The sequence below is a fragment of the Mastigoproctus giganteus genome, chromosome 12, assembly GCF_048544385.1.
Source record: "Mastigoproctus giganteus isolate SK-2022 chromosome 12, ASM4854438v1, whole genome shotgun sequence".
Classification (NCBI taxonomy): Eukaryota; Metazoa; Arthropoda; class Arachnida; order Uropygi; family Thelyphonidae; genus Mastigoproctus; species Mastigoproctus giganteus.
The window spans coordinates 26,094,736-26,112,688 of record NC_143586.1 but is presented as its reverse complement, the minus strand read 5'-3'; the positions used below and the strand labels follow the sequence as shown (position 1 = coordinate 26,112,688).

Genomic DNA, 17,953 nt, shown 5'->3' with positions numbered 1-17,953 from the left:
TGGTGTCTCAAAAATATTGGTACAAACGTTTAGGGGAGGTAGGTAACATCTAAGAGAATGTGAATCATGTAGGAACCCATAACCGGAAACGTCACCGTAAGTCGGTAGACGGCACTGTTCATCAGTTCACTAGAGGGAAAATTTCTGGTTTACTCATTCAAGCAGTAGTCACTGCACGAAGAGCATACGTCGATATACGAACTGTGAGCTGGCAGACATGCACCTAGTGTATGGATTAGCAGAGGGCAATGGGGCGCCTCTGTAGCCAGGTGGGCAGGAGCACCAGGGCTTAGCACACGCTTCTTGATTAGACCGGGGTTCGAGCCCGTGCCCACCAAATACAGAGGATGCAGAAAGGTCAGGGAATGACCACCGCATATCCCCGGAGCAATATGGCCTAAGTTTCTAATGCTCCTAAAAACCAAATAACAACAAATAACACCAGCAGAGGGCAATGGACGAGCCGCTCAACAAATTTATGGAGAACGCTTCCCAGACAGACATGTACTGGACCACCATTTGTTTGCGCACATCAAAATTTGTGCGATTATGGGTCATTTAGAGGTAACAGTGTAGGCAGACCACGTTCAACACGAACTCCCGCCATGAAAGAAGTATGTCGAATGCTGTCCAGAATAATCCTACTACCAGCACACGTGCCATTGCCTCTGCCTTAGGAGTGTCTTGTTGCAGTGTACAGCGTGTCTGGCACGACGATTCCTTACACCCCTTTCATCTCCAAAGGGTTCAGTTACTGCTCCCCCAAGATCATCCTGCACGTGTGGCTTTTGCGCAGTGGTTTCTCCAAGAAAGTGTTCAAGACTTGAATTTTCCAGCCTATGTTTTGTTCACAAATGAGGCCTATTCGATCAGCACAATGCTCGTGTGTGGGCTCACGACAACCCACATGGTGTGCGCCCCATGCGGCACAACATCGCTTCGCAATAAATGTGTGGGCAGGTATGGTCGGTGACTGCTTAGTCGGCCCATACCTGTTACCATCCCACATGAACTCTGCTAAATATCGGATCTTTCTTGAACAACTTCTACCAGGGTTACTTGATGTTCCAGCAAACGTGAGACGTAACATTTGGTTTCAACATGACAGGTGCCTGCCCATTATGGAAGGTGTGTTCGTGACCATTTGAACAGACGTTTTGGGCATCGATGGATTGGCTGTGGTGGACCCATTGCCTGGCCCCCCATGCTCACCTGATTTATCGGGCCCTGATGTCTTTCTGTTGGGGCCCTCAAATCTATCGTGTATGAATCGCCTGTGGAGACGGAAATGGATCTCGTGGCGAGACTCGTCTGCGCTGCTGCTACTGTCAAAGAAACTCCAGGTGTGTTCGACCGTGTTCGCCAATCCATGCTGCGTCGGTGTCATGCATGCATCGCATCTCATGGTGGAACCTTCAAGCATCTGTTGTAACATCATCAAATGCATCCATCTCGTACTCCATTGTTAATATCATGTCAAATAAATGTTTGCCACTAATTACTGTCTTGTGTCATTTCTGCTTCTTGTGACTCTGCTACTACTTTCCCGTGACGTTTCCGGTTATGGGTTCCTATGCGATTCATAGATGTTACTTACCTCCCTTAAATGTTTGTGCCAATATTTTTGAGACACCCCTGTATGTGAGAAGCATAAGTTCTATAATTGCAGTTGCAGTAATAGTATTTCTATTAAATGCAATAGTAGTATTTCTATAGTATTAATTGCTATAATATTAAAATCACTACAATAACAGTAAAGTATAATATCTACTAGATGTTAAAAACAAAACAAAAAATAAATAATATTTGAAAAAATTATTGTTTTTTTTATTTTAATAATTCCAAAAAAATTGAAAATCCAATTAATGTTTTTAATAGGGATTCAGCTTCAGAATGCTGTGGAACTGTATTTGAGTACTCTCGAAATAATGTTCCCAGACTTTTCTTCTGAATTAATGCATTTTGTATGTTGCAGCAGGTAAACTTCCACATTACCATGAAATGCGATAAACTATATTTTAAAATTTTTTGTTTTGTTTTGTTTACTATTTATTTTCATTATTTTAATTTTGTTTGTTTGTTTTTCTTCTGTTCAATTACACAGCTTCAGTTAGGTGCCAATGTTCACATTCTGTCAACCTTGGAATCCACCATTTGCTATTTTTGGACAATAAATCTAGCCAAACTTGGATAAATAAAAAGTGCATTGACTCTTTCCTTTTTTTTTTTTTTTAATATCTCTATACAATTTACTAATTTTTTTTATTGATTGACTTAATCATATTATGCTATTCTTTTACACCTTCGGATCATCAGTAAAACTTTGGAAATAACCGATTTATTTATTTATTTAATAAATAACCAATTTATTTATTTAATAGTGATTCCATTATTTTCCATGGAAAATGATGGAGTCACTATTAATTGGATGCTGCTCTTTGTGGACTAATGTTATTAGTGAAGTCCTCCATGGTTCAATGTTGGGCTCACTGTTGTTTTGTATATTTATCAATAATATTGATGAAGGTATATCAGCCTTAATGTCAAAGTTTAACCAGTGACTCCATTATTTTTTGGGGAAAATAATGGAGTCACTGGTTAAAGATGCATCGCAGGATCATCTAGAGAAGATTGCAGTAATAATTCAGACATGGCATGGGTTTGTTAAGGGAAAGTCTTGTCTGACAAATTTGATTGGATACTATGATGTGGTTACAAAGGAACAGGATGCAAAAAATAATTTTCATATCATATACTTGGATTTCAGGAAAGCTTTTAATACTGTTGTGCATGGAAGACTACTGTACAAATTGGATCAGTATGGTATTAATGGCATTGCTACAATGGATAAAAGGGTGGTGGAGTGGGAGGAGAGAGAGAGAGAGAGAGAGAGAGAGAGAGAGAGAGAGAGAGAGAGAGAGAGAGATAATCAATGGATGCTGCCCTTTATGGACTAATGTTATTAGTGTGGTCCTCCAGGGTTAGGTGTTGGGCCCACTGTTGTTTTGTATATTTATCAATGATATTGATGAAGGTATATCAGGCTTAGTGTTGAAGTTTGCAGATGATACAAGGTTAGGAGGGTTGTTAATGACAGTAATTGTGGTGTGCTACTGCAACAGGATCTAGAAAAGTTGGCCAGATAGGCTGAGTAGTGGAAACTAAAGTTTAACATTGATGAATGCTGTGTACTGCATATGGGTAGAAGTAACCCCATAGAAACGTACCGACTGTGTGGTACTACACTTAGGGTGGTAGAAAGTGAAAAAGACCTGGGAATAATTGTGCAGTCAGATATGAAGTTTTCTGAGCAGTGCAGACAAGTGGCCAGAGCAGGTCATGAGGTATTGTCAATGATATACAGAAATTTTGCTAGTAGGGAAAAGGAGGTAATTATCCCTTTGCATAAGGCAATGGTCAGGTCACGCCTTGGGTACTTTGTATAGGTCTTGAGGCCTCATTTTAGGAAGGATGTAGAGTTGCTTGAGCGAGTACAGAGTAGGGCAACAAGATTGGTGAGGGGAATGAAGGGATAGTCTTACCAAGAAAGGCTTAAGTTCTGCAAATTGCAGTGTCTATTGGCTAGGCACCTGCAAGGTGATCTGATTGAAGTGTATAAGTCCTTGAAAGGGTTTAGCAAGCTCAGTCCTGATGGGTTTCTTCCTCTTGCTCAGTCTATGAACCTGGGGAGGGGGGTGTAAATTCAAATTGAGGAAAGACAGTTATAGAATAGATGTGCGGAAATTTGCCTTTAGCCAGTGGGTAGTTTATTGCTGGAACAAACTTCCATCTGCTGTTGTGGAAGTTGATAGCGTAAATAAATTCAAGGAAGAGCTGGACAAATGTTTTGAGGGAATGGATTTGTGAAATGGTGTTTTTTTTTTTGGATGATGCTGCATAAGCTTCCTTTCTTGCATCACATGCCTCTATTACTACTGCTGCTACGGAGGCGATTTACCCATGAAATTATTTTGGTAGTGATCCATTTTAAAAAAATAAATGAAAAATAAACAGATGTACAGATACCTTTAAAGGCCTTGAGTGCTTCTATATATCATGGATCTGTATACAGGAACAAAAAATCTGAAGTACTTGCTTTGTTTTCTTTCTTTTTTTCCACAGTTGATGTAGAACAACTTTGCCAGCTGCAGAAAAGTGTTCCATAGCTATCAAATTATCGTGATGGTTTGATAATAATGGAATCAGAATAGGGAGTTTGGGTCATAATTTCTTGGTTCATGATACCAAACAATTTACCTGGTGCCAAACAACTTATCTGGCAACCATTGTATGCAAAACAAGCCAGTTTGCTGATCTCAGTTTTCTGAATGGTACACATGGTGTTTTGAGCATCTGTGGGAAGTGGCAATGTGGACCAAAGTTCTCTTTGGCTGTGTTCAGGTACCTTTAATATTTCAGTAAGTGGAATGCACTATTTTACTTACTAAATTTTACTTACTAAAATATTAAAATGTATTGTTTTATTTTGTTTTAAATATTGAGGCGATATGGTTTTTTTTTTTTTATGTACAGGATATTATGGTGTGTTTAAAAGGTAAAGCAAAAAAAAAAAAAAAGAATATGGAGAGGTCATTTTGAATATCGCTGAATTATGGGCAGCATATGCCATTTTAAACATTATTTTTTTTATGTGCTTTTCTTAATTATATATAGTGGTTATCTCTATCCTTTATTTTTTGCCTCCTTAGTTTAAGATTTTGCAATGGATTTATTATTAGTATGAGACATATGGTGGAAGGCACCTTGTACAGACAACAAAGCTGGCACAATATGGCCTAAGATGCTGATCCAGAGGAGATTTGTTATAATGTGGGGTCATTTTCCCATGATTTAGACTGGTGCCATTAGTTATTCCCAAAAGCATCATTATGATATTATACAAAGAAGAAGGGGGGGGGGGGGGTAAAACAAACCACTACCATCATACAGCAACGACTAACACTGATATTCATTTCTTGAGATTTTGTACACAAAAATGTGGTGGTTTTTCCGAATAAGCTTCTCTGTTAATGTTCATGTGCTCGATTGCTGTTTACAGCTGTGCGTGCAACATAGAATAGTAGTGGAGGGAGGGGGTTGCTGTTGCTGACTATCTCATGGCTGTTTTTGGATGTACATCACTAATATGAGTGGTTTTTTTTTGACTGCGTTCCTTTTTTTTTTTTTTTTTTTCTTTTGTGTTTGTTTGTTATTTGGTTTTTAGGAGCTAAGGCATTAGCAACTAAGGCCATATTGCTCCGAGATATGCGGTGGTCATTCCCTGACCTTTCCACATGCTCCATATTTGGTGGTGATGGGCTCGAACCCCATCACCACCAAATATGGAGGATGTGGAAAGGTCAGGGAATGACCACCGCGTATCCCGGAGCAATATGGCCTTAGTTGCTAATGCTCCTAAAAACTAAATGACAAACAAATCCCACCTGGCTACAGAGGCACCTTGTGTGTGTGTGTGTGTGTGTGTGTGTGTGTGTGTGTGTGTGTGTGTGTGTGTGTGTGTGTGTGTGTGTGTGTGTGTTCAATATATGTAGATATTTAAAATAAATATTTTAGGAATTTTACTTATTTTGATGGTTGATATTTATGTTTCATGCTCATGTTTGTGTAACTATTTTTTTTAAATTACTAGACCCAGCAAAAGTTAGGATACTGCCCACAGTTTGATTCCCTTATCGATCAGCTCACAGGAAGAGAAACTCTTGTTATGTATGCTCGTCTTCGAGGCATTTTTGAGTCACTCATCCCCTCTCATGTTAATAAACTTAGCAGAATGCTCTACTTCGATATGCACATTGATAAGAAAGTACAAGAGTATAGGTAATTATTCACTGTAATTCTTTTTAAAACATTGATTTAGGTAGTTAAACATTTTGCAAATGCTTTGAAAAATAAAGATCTGTGATTTTATGATTTGAATAAATAGTGAATGATAAAAGAAGATAGAGAAATATGGGAGAGTTGTAGCTCAGAAGCATACTGTTTAAAGCTAACATGCTGTTTTTAGGCATGGCTCATGCTAATACAATAAACCTATTGCCATTATATCCAAGTATCTATTTATCCATGTATATATGTAAAAATTAATGTTGCTTTGGATAAGTGGATTTTGACGAAATTTTGTAATGGATACTTTTAATAATGAATTTTCGGGATAAAGGACATGCATTTTTTTATTCTATATTACAGATTATACAAAATCACCATAGGTATTTAGACATTTGTCCTAAAGTAGCCTTCACATGGTAATTATGGGGTGGGGAGAGAGATCTGGGATGTAGGAAGAATGGTTCAGCACTTCACAACAAAAGCATCCACTGTTATTGTAACTCCTTCTTTGACATGAAGTAATGTACTAGCATCCAACTTGCTTAGATGATTAGCACTGCCACAGAAAACATTAATCATTTTCAGTTTTGAAATAAATGCAGCCTTAGTTTAAATTAAAATATTGACTCTGAAATCAAAATAAACACCAATTCTCCTTTCATTAGGTCTATGTTGGCATATGACTTTGTAGCTTCCATCAAACTTTCCAGCTTCTTTCTGATATATACACTGAATTATGACCAACCTTATGGAAAGTGAATGCAACCCATTGACTACGTGAGGTACGAGAGTGCGGAATTAGTCAACCTACATAGCATAGATAAGGAAGTGGTTCAGTAGGTAGTAAAATTCTGAGCGTGATGGGTAAAAGGAAGGATTTATTGGACTTTGACAGATTGTGGGTGCTCAATGAGCTGGCGCCTCGATTTCCCAAATGGCTGAACTGGTGGGGTGTTCGAGAGCCGCCGTAGTTAAAGTGTACCAGGACTGGCGTCAAAATGGTCAAACAACGACCCAACAGCAAAACTGCGAAGATCAGCGAAAGGTTGAAGTTAGAAGTGAGTGCCAGGTCTGATGACTCATACAGGTAAACAGGTGGAGCACTGTTCAAAATTTGACTACCCAATACAACATGGGCCAACCCGGAACAATATCTGCTATGACCATGCATCGCACATATGCCCTACCAGTGGACGACCCCTATGGCATCCTCTCCTAACCAAGGTCCATTGGCATAAAAGACTCACTTGTTGCAAAGAGCATGCAAGTTGGACTTTAGAAGACTGGAAGAAGGTGTGCTGGTTGGATGAGTCATGTTATTTACTCCCCACCATGGATGGTGTGGAGTAAATAACTTGTGATAAATGGCTATTTCTCAGATTGGGTTGATGTAAGAAGTGGGGTTCCCCAAGGATCAGTATTAGGACCACTGTTGTTTTTAATTTTCATAAACGACATCGATGAAGGGATAGAGGGCATGATGTCTAAATTTGTAGATGTTAAAATTGGTAGAGTAGTTAATGATCACTGTCAAGCTGAGCTTTTTCAGAGAGACCTAGATAGACTTCAGGAATGGTCAGAAAAATGGCAGCTATGCTTTAATCCAACAAAGTGTAAGGTATTACACCTGGGAAACAGTAATCTCAAAATAATTTATTCACTTGGTGGAGTTCAACTAAATCCAGTACTGGAGGAAAGGGACTTGGGTGTTACGATATGGTCAGACATGAAATTCTCTGAGCATTGTAAACAGGTTGCAAGGAAGGCCCATGGTGTCCTATTGATGATCTATCGAACTTTTGCAAGTAGAGATAGGGACGTGATAATCCCATTATATAAGGCTTTTGTTAGACCACACTTGGAATACTGTGTTCAAGTATGGAGACCACACCTAAAGAAAGAAAGAAAGACATCGAGCTTCTTGAAAGGGTGCAAAGACAGGTAACTCGCTTGGCGAGATTGGCAAAAGGGTGTCCTTATGAAGAAAGACTTTGAATATGTGGGTTGCAGAGTTTGGAAACCAGACACCTTAGAGGAGATTTGATTGAGGTGTTTAAGGCTCTGAGAGGCATCAGTAAAATGAATGAGGACAAAATTTTCAAGGTTATAAATGATGCTAGAACTAGGGGACATAAATTCAAGTTATGAGGGGAAATGTTTAGATTGGACTGCAGGAAGTTTTATTTTAGCCAGCGAGTTATAAATTACTGGAATAAGTTGCCTACATAGGTGGTAGAGGCTGACAGTTTGGAGAAATTCAAAGGTCATCTGGATAGTATCTTCGGGTGAGGGAAGCGCATAGGATGATAGGTTTAATTTCCTTTTCTTTTATTAATTATTTATTTTATTTTTTTTATCATTGATTTATTCAGGTTTTTTTTTTTTTTTTTTTTTTGGCTGGTCCAGGTGGTCATAAGCCATAGACTTTCTTGCACCATGTGGCCATTACTAATACTAATGGTCGTGTACAGATTTGGCATCAACAACATGAGGCTCCTGATCCATCATGCATGGTACCAAAAGTGTACATCGGTGGAGGCGGTTGTATGGTATAGTGTGGCCATGTTTCACTGGCAGGAACTTGGACCCTGGTGCATGTGGAACAATTTGGAAACAAGATAGCTACTATTGAATTACTTCTACGCTACAATCGTAGCTCAAATATATGGGTTAACTATGGTATATTTACACCGATATTATATAGTTAATTATCAAAACCCATAAGGATTATGCCTAGTGCATTTAATTTTCCAAATACATTACCACCACACCCTTCTGGCATCTCTCATAATGTGGATACAACTTCGCAACTGAGATGGCTTGTTGTATTACCTGGGTACCTACCCGCCCACTGATGATGAAGCCAGAAAGCTTCGAAACGATCGTCTGGGTGGTGGTACCACTGAAAATAAATAACAGTAGCCTTCTCTACTAGAGAAGCGTTATTTATTTGAATAATTCAATAGTAGCTATCTTGTTGTGAAGGCAACCACATTATGAGATACATTTAAAACGATGCCTTCTACGCTACAATCGTAGCTCAAATATATGGGTTAACTATGGTGTATTTACACCGATATTATATAGTTATATATATATGTGGAACAATGTATCACTGGTCTCCACTATCGTAAACTGCTTGCTGACTGTGTACACCCCGCTATGTTACACTTTTTCCCGAATGGCAATGGCATCTTCCAAGATAACAATGCGCTGAGCCATCGGGCACTTTGTTGTGCAGGAATGGTTTGGGGAACACAGTTCTGACTTCCAACATATCGATTGGCCTCCGAACGTTTCCCAATATCAATCCCATAGAGCAGGGATGGCCAACGAGTCGATCGTGGATTTAATTTCAGTCGATCACAATGAATTTTAAATATACAGTCATCCCTCGATTTGTACACGTTGTGCAATGAAATTTTTGAGATGGTAGATCACGGCACCCTTTGAAGGAAAAAAGTAGATCGCATCACAGATTAAGTTGGCCACTCCTGCCATAGAGCACTTGTGAGACAATATGGAAAGGCATATCAGGTGTCTGGATACACCAATCACCTCCATACTGCATTGCTGACTGCATTACACACATTTGGTTGGCCATACCTCCCAAACACTTCCAACATCTTGTTGAATCAGTGCCACGTTGGATAGCTGCTGTACTGAGGGCAAAAGGAGAACCTACTAAATATTAGATAGGTGGTCATAATTCAGTGATCACTCAGTGTGTGTGTGTGTGTGAGTGTATATATATATTTGGGCTAGTGTTTATGTATAAACATTTTTTATTATCAACATATTGAAGCAGCACTAATTGAAAAAAGCACAAGAGATATTAAATTGCTGTTAGTCTCCTAGCCACACATGACTAAAAGCAATCATTCATGTGAACAAAGTTCCATAAGATAGAAGTAATAAGAGGAGTTTACCTGAATATAGTACATAGAACACTCCCGTATGATACTCTCCAGAAATAAAAACGAAAAAATTGAAAACTTACCGGTACATTAGAGCAAATAATTAAATAATTAAAAACCAGTTTAACACAATTCAAAAAATTGTGTTAAATTGGAAAAAAAAAAAAAAAGCGTCAGCTTCAGGAAGGAAAATTGTTTTGAATATTTTCGTTAGATTCTTTTTTAATTGCATTAAATTGATTTTTAATTGTTTTAAATTGATTTGAATTGTGTTAAATTGGTTTTAAATTATTTTACTCTAATGTACCAGTAAGTTGTTGATTTTTTTTTCGTTTTTTTTCCGTTTTAATTTCTGGAGAGTATCATACAGAAGTGTTCTACGTACTATATTGAGGTAAACTCCTCTTATTATTTTACAAATATTAATATCGACGTAGAATGTATTGAGTATTACAGCTCTGATTCATACTATCTAATAAGATAAAGTATACTTGTTTTCAAGAATAATAATTTTCTAATATTTATTTTTTGTCTGCTAAATTAAAAAAAAGATGAAGTTTACTGTATTAGTGTTGAATAAGAAACTAATTGTGAAGTACTGTTCAGGTAACTTTAATTTTTGTACTATCTTAACAAAATCACTTTTCCATCTCTCCCATCATGCAGTATATGATTGTCTTTTGAGGTTATGGTGAGCATCAAGGTGAGAGCCAATCTTCCATACATCTCGAGAGTACAGCTCTAAAATGGTGTTTGCAGGCTGGCCACTAGATAGTCCACCAAACTACTGGTAACTCTCTAGGAGGCATCTGGATTAGCTAGTGTATAACCTTGCTGCCTTTACTCTGCCAGACAGGTGGGAGCCTAAGTAGTGTGTATGTGGCAGCAAGGGGCCATTGTTGAGATCACATTATGTCAACAAACTGAATATATTCTTGTTGTCTACACTGCCATATCCAAAAAATTTCATAATTTTATACGTCTCCCCTACTAAGTTTACTTTACTGCTAAATATATCACAATTGGTCAAACTATTATAACAAACGTAACTGCGAAAAAAAAGATCTAAACCTCCCAAAAACCTCATTTTTGTCACAAACATATGTGATCTCAGTTCCAATCTCAGTGATATCCATTTCCACTTGCAATCTGCCAGACCACACTTTTGCTGACACTATCCCAATTATTGCTTACCTCAACCACTGCTCATCTCAGCTATCCTAATTATTCACTGCATGATTACTTTTGCTTAAAAAGTGGTACTTGTGTATATGTCCACTCTCAGAGATAGTAAGCCAGAATCTCCTTTTTTTTGATCTCCTCTGGCTTAAAATCTCTCTACCCAACTCTGTCTAAATTCATCTGCTGCATCTGTCATTCTCCCAACTCCACTAATCACTTGGAACTCTGACTTCCTTTTTTTGAAACTTGACTTTCTCCAATTCAACTTTCTTAATAGTGAGGTAATTTTTCTTGGTGATTTTAATGTTCACAACACCAGCTGGCTTCCATTTTCTAGTTACATGAACCCAACTGATCAAGATGCTGAGGCTTTTGCAATTACTTACTAATGACTTTGCACAGTTTTCATTTTCCTACCAGAATACTAGACAATCCTAACCACACAGCCAACAGCTAACTTTAATTTTTTGTACTATCTTAACGAAATCTCTTTTCCATCTCTCCCATCAAGCACTATATGATTGATGTCTCTTGATCTTTTTTTCACAAACAATCCTTCCAAGAACACAGTCAAGGTGAGAGTGGGCCTCTAGGCACCTCAGATCACAACTTTGTGATGGTCTCTTCTCCAGTGGAGACTTTCTCTCCCATGATCATTCTCATCCTTGTGTTGTTTGACACTACAAAAATGCAAAGTGGGATGATTTTCAAGATTTCTGTTCTTCATTTTCTTAGTTAGATTACCATTTTAAATCTTCTGATGTCACTGTTTTCTTAGATTGTGTCAATGAAATTATTCTTGTAGGAATGAATGAAACCCTTTATCCCACCTTAAAATCTTGTCCTTTTTCCAAACCTCGGTTTTCCAATAAGTGTTCTAAGGCTGTTCAAGATTAGAACGTTGCATATCACAATTGGTTTGCAATAATTCTAAACATTGTAAAAATTGTAACAAATATAAAGCAGTTATTAATTAATCCAAACTACATTTTGAACAGATTAGGAGTAGAAAATTTGGTTCTTGTCCAAATGATAGTCGAACATTCTGGTCTCTTGCAAAAGCTATTGGCTGAAACTTTTGCCCATCTATATTTCCACCATCTCTTAAAACATGATGGTTCTATTGCCAACGTACTAGCATTCTAAAGCCAACGTACTAAGATCCTACTTTTTTTTTTAACTTTTGTATTGACAGTCTTGGTAATCCACCTCCTATTTCAAGTACACTCCAGTCAGTTGCATCCTGTGGTCTTCTGTCAAAAGGATGTCAGAAGAATTTTGAATTATTTTGATGCCAAGAAAGTGCTAGGTCCTGATGGTAATTTTCCACTTGTTCTCAAAACCAGTGCTCCTGAGCTTACTCCTGTTCTGTGTCACATTTTTGCATTTTTTTATTCCACTAATGTGTTTCCTTCTGCTTGGAAATTTCCTCATATCCAGTGAGTTCCTAAAAAGGGTGACATATCCCACCCATTCACTGACTTTGATCCCACTGTACAGAATTTAAAAACAGTGGTCTCCGACAGTTTTTAAATTCTGTACAGTGGGATCAAGTGATGATGTTAACAACAGTAAATTCTGAGTGGGAAGCATTCAAGGAATTAATCGTTGATGCTACTAAAAGTTTCATACCTATTAAGAAATATTATTCAAGGTTTAGGCCTAAATGGTTATCTAATGAACTAATGAGACTCGTAACAGAGAAGAAAAATGCATGGGATGCATATAAATTATCAAGCGACTCAGAAGCCTATGGCAGATATAAGCTAGTCTGTAATCAGGTCACAAAAGAGGTTAGGCAGGCGAAGGCAGATTACGAGAAATCCTTGGCAAAAGATGCTAAGAAAAACAGCAAGGATTTCTTTACTTATATAAACTCTAAAAGGAAGGGGATGAATCTGATTGGTCCACTTGACATCGATGGTTCGACTGTTGATGATCCTGCTCAGATAGCAAACAAACTGAATGAGTATTTTGCATCTACATTCACACATGAGGAATTATTAAGGTTTGAAAATGGCAGAAGGCTATCAAATTGTAGCAGGATACTTAATGATTTTGTAATAACTGAAAGTAAAGTGGAGGAGATTGTTGAAGTTAAACATAAGAAAAGCACCTGGGGTGGATGGGATCTATCCAGTTATATTAAAGGAGATGGCAAAGCAACTAAGCAAACCCTTAGCCATAATTATGAGAGCATCCTTGGACTCAGGGGAGGTTCCCACAGACTGGAGATGTGCAAATGTATCCCCAATTCACAAAGGGGGATCGAAGGGTGACACGAGTAATTACAGACCAGTTAGTTTAACTTCTGTTCCGGGTAAAATAATGGAGTCACTGGTTAAAGATGCATTGCAGGATCATCTAGACAAGACTGCAGCAATAATTCAGACACAGCATGGGTTTGTTAAGGGAAAGTCTTGTCTGACAAATTTGATGTGGTTATAAAGGAACTGGATGCAAAAAATAATTTTGATAACATATATTTGGATTTCAGGAAAGCTTTTGACACTGTTGCGCATGGAAGACTATTGTACAAATTGGAGCAGAATGGTATTAAGGGTAAGTTGCTACAATGGATAAAAGCATGGTTAAGTGGGAGAAGACAGAGGGTGGTAATCAGTGGATGCTGCCCTTCGTGGACTAATGTTATTAGTGGAGTCCCACAGGGTTCGGTGTTGGGTCCACTGTTGTTTTGTATATTTATCAATGATATTGATGAAGGTATATCAGGCTTAATGTCGAAGTTTGCAGATGATACAAAGGTTGGCAGGGTTGTTAATGACAGTAATGGCAGTGTGCTACTGCAACAGGATCTAGATAATTTGGGCAGATGGGCTAAGAAGTGGCAACTGAAGTTTAACCTTGACAAATGCAAAGTACTGCATATGGGTAGAAGTAACCCCAGAGAAACGTACCAACTGTGTGGTACTACACTTAAGGTGGTAGAAAATGAAAAAGACCTGGGAGTAATTGTGCAGTCAAATATGAAGTTTTCTGAGCAATGCAGACAGGCTGCCAGGGCAGGTCATGGGGTTTTGTCAATGATATATAGGAATTTTGCTAGCAGGGAGAAGGAGGTGATTGTACCTGTGTATAAGGCAATGGTCAGGCCAAGCCTTGAGTACTGCGTTCAGGTCTGGAGGCCTCATTTTAGGAAGGTTGTAGATTTACTTGAGCATGTTCAGAGAAGGGCGACAAGATTGGTGAGGAGAATGAAGGGCTCCTCTTACCAAGAGAGGCTTAAGTTCTGCAAATTGCAGTGGCTGGAGACTAGGCACCTGCACGATGATCTGATTGAGGTGTATAAGGCCTTGAATGGGTCGAGCACGCTTAATTCTGATGAGATCCTTCCACTTGTTCAGATTACGAACCTAAGGGGGCATAAATTCAAATTAAGAAAGGACAGATGTAGAATAGAAAAGCGGAAATTTGCCTTTAGCCAGCAGGTGGTTAATTGCTGGAACAAACTTCCATCTGTCGTTGTGGAAGTTGATAGGTTGAATAAATTTAAGGAGGAACTGGACAGGCATTTGGAGGGAATGGTGTGTTTTTTTTTTTTTTTTTTTTTTTTTTTTGGCTGATGCTGCATAAGCTCATACACTTGCTTTCTTGCATCACATGCCACTATTACTACTACTACTTCTATTCTTTCCAAAGTAATGGAGAAATCCATTAACTGCCAACTCCTAAACCATCCTGAAATCATCCATATGATCATTGATCACTAATATGGATTCAGTCAGTGTTGATCCACTGGTTTATCCATCTATGGATAATTTCTGGTGAAACTCAAGCAGTTGCTCTTGACATTTCTAAGGCTTTTGATCATGTGAAGAAGACCTTTATGCAATAAAGTTCTTCTTAACAAGCTTCTATCTTTAAGATTGCCAATTGTTCTTTGCAATTGGGTATTCAGTTTTCTCTCTGACCACTATGTGCAAGTGATGGTAATTTCTAATTTCTCTGCTAATGCTGGTGTTCCCCAAGGTTCATTTCTTTTTTCCATTCTTTTCCTCTTATACTTACACTGACTAGAAATTCTGTCACTATCCCAATAGGAATGCTGATAATAGCATATTGTATTCCACCTTCCAGTTTGAGAAACCTTGCCTGTACAAATAATTAAATTTATGAATACTTACCACCAATTCCTTAAATGCTGATTTCCAGGTAATTTTCCAGTGGGGAAAGATAACAGTTAATTTCAATCCTAAAACTTAATCCTGTTTTATAACTCACTAAACGGGGTCTACTGCTCCTATGCTTATCTTCAATGACAGATTTCTAGACAAAATCACATATCTCTAGTAGGGATTACTCTTCTGATCTTTCTTGGAATTAGCATATCACAAATACTGTTTCCTCTGCATCTTAACAATTGGGTTTTCTCTTTTGCTCTCACCATTACTTTTTTCCAAAGCAACTACTTACTCTGTACAAATCTTTCCTACCATGGAATATTGTTCCCAAAACCTCTGTCTTTGAGACTGCATTCAGAAGAGGGCAGGCAGGTTAATTAATGAACCATCTCTCAGTCTCCTCATTCTCTCTCAGTCTCCTCATTCTCTCTCTCTCTCTCTCTCTCTCTCTCTCTCTCTCTCTCTCTCTCTCATAGACATTCTGTTTCTGTTGCATGCCTTTTCTATACATTTTTTTTCTCCATTTATTTGTACACACAATTATTACATATATATATATACCCAGTACTTACAAGAAGATATATGTATACAATTTTATAACATGAACATTAACATTCTCGTTACACATATGTATATGCCTTTTCTATACATACTGCAATAGGCACTCTTCCTCTGAATAGGCTTCTGCAATTCCTCCTTTTTCTTCTCCTTTTTCAAGAACTGTGCAGTCTGAGCACATACTGAAACCAGCCAACCTCCACTTACTGTCCAGCGTAACTCGCAGAACACCAGCTTTTCTTTTCTTTTTTTTTTTTTTTCATTTATCTCTTCAACTTCAGCTTTCTGGAACAACCTTCCTTCACATGTATTTCCTTCACATTTATTTATAGCTCGGGCTATATTATATTATTAAACTGTCACATCTGAGTCTGATTTCCCTAGTATATTTTTACATGGGTCTTCAAAGATCTTTTCCTCTCAAACTTAATGCAGACAAATAACAACACATTTTATATAAAAGAACAAAACCCGAGTTATATTTTCTCTGGGTCAGAAATTTGTATTGGACAGAAAAAAGAATACATTTTCATTTCAATGAAAGAGCAGATCTAATGACTACTTTATTGCACATGTTCTAAAATTAGTGGCAATCTTACTAGTACTAAGAGAGTTTGTAATGATTATGAACTAAAGATACAAATAAAAGCACAAAGCAATATTCCATTTTTTTTCCATCGCTTGAGAGACATGCCATAATAAAATACTTCTTTGAATGCATTTAAAATGTAATGATTAGACATTGTTAAAGTATTTGCTGATTTTTCCATTTTCCTATTTCCTTGACAATATTTCTCCTGTAGTGGCAAAAAAAATAATACAGAAGTTCTTCTAACCTTAGTCTTGTAAATAACTACAGTCTTCTTATTCTCTAATCAAAGATGTTTTCCTGGATTCAATGCTGAAGTTCCAGTAAATTCAATTTGACAACAACACTATACAATAACATAGTACTCAATTGTAATTTCTTATAATCACTATTACAATGCTTTATCCAGCTCCATGTAAAACTTGTGAACAACTTTGTGCCAAAATACAATTACTATTATCAGAACATTATTCATAACATTTAAGCTTTTTTACATAATTTCCTGTTCTCCTTACTTTTAATTTTTCCAAATTCCAGCTAGTCTTCGATTTATCGCTATCTATCATGAACAGTTCGTGCCGGACATGTGCTTTTGAGCTCCTGCCTTTTTGCCTCTTTTCGCCATTGGTTTGCAAGAACCGCAGTCAAGACATATTGTTTAATTCCTCTTCGGAAGAGCTTTTGGGTAGTAATAATTTTGTTTGTGTAGATTTAACAGAGTGTAAGCTAGGTTAGATTTTAATTTTTCAAATTTAGCCATGGAATGCTAGATATTCCAGTAACGGCTTATTCCACCTTCCCCCACCCACCCCATTAATTGCCTCCAGCTATTGCCAGCAGTGACCCTGACACCGGAAGCCACACCCTGCAACAACAGGTGAATATCTCAAGGTCCAAAAGGTCAGTAACTGTTAATACTTATTCTAGTGTCATATCTAATGGATTATGCTTGCCGCCAGCGAAAACCCCTCTCTCACGACCAACAATAGCACGTATGCGGCTAAACAACGCTCCAACAAATGAAGCAACTGCTATTACTTCCCAGGAAAATGGAATAGTAATCTTTGTTACCAAGGAAAAGACTCCTTAAGAGCAGTTGTAATAAGAAAAGAAAAGACTCCTTACAGCGATCACAGAGAAAGTACCACCGAAAAATATACTCATGCCTCCCGTGTGGCAAGAACTGTGCAGGTGTATTTCAGCCACCCCTCATGGGCACAAGCTATCCTGCAAAACGGAATAGACATTGGTCTTCATCACCTGGAAGCAGCGCCAATTGCCTTAGCACCAATGATAGTTACGATATCAAACATCCCACCTGAAATTCCTCATCAATTTCTGTGAGGAATTATATCCAAATATGGATCTGTTACCAGGAAAATACACACACATTCACGAATATGCGAAATTGGAATTTTCGCATATAAAAAGCTTCCGCAGGCAAGTACTTATGCACTCTTTGCCAACAATGATGCAGCAAACATCCCAAAACTCATCAACGCCGATTTAAGTGGAATCACTTGCACCTTCTATTCCTCCATTTCCTCTCAATGTTTCTTCTGCCACAAAGAGGGGGCACATCAGGAAAAACTGCCCTCATATCTCTACCTCCTCTGAAAGTAATACCGACATTCAGGTGGCACCAACCAGGGTCAGGCCAGATCCACAAAGCGAGCTGACTGTTGGAAACAATGGGGATACAGATGAAACCATCAAAC

The 17,953-nt window shown here is 38.0% G+C and overlaps 1 protein-coding gene across 1 annotated transcript in view; it reads left to right on the top strand.

Moving 5' to 3' along the window:
* Nucleotides 1–17,953, top strand: part of LOC150076806 (phospholipid-transporting ATPase ABCA3-like) — a 354,775-nt gene that overhangs the window by 319,502 nt on the left and 17,320 nt on the right. The window contains exon 21 of the mRNA XM_090385684.1: nucleotides 5,651–5,838. Within this exon, the coding sequence (XP_090241810.1) occupies nucleotides 5,651–5,838 (188 nt within the window). The remainder of the gene's footprint in view (nucleotides 1–5,650; nucleotides 5,839–17,953) is intronic.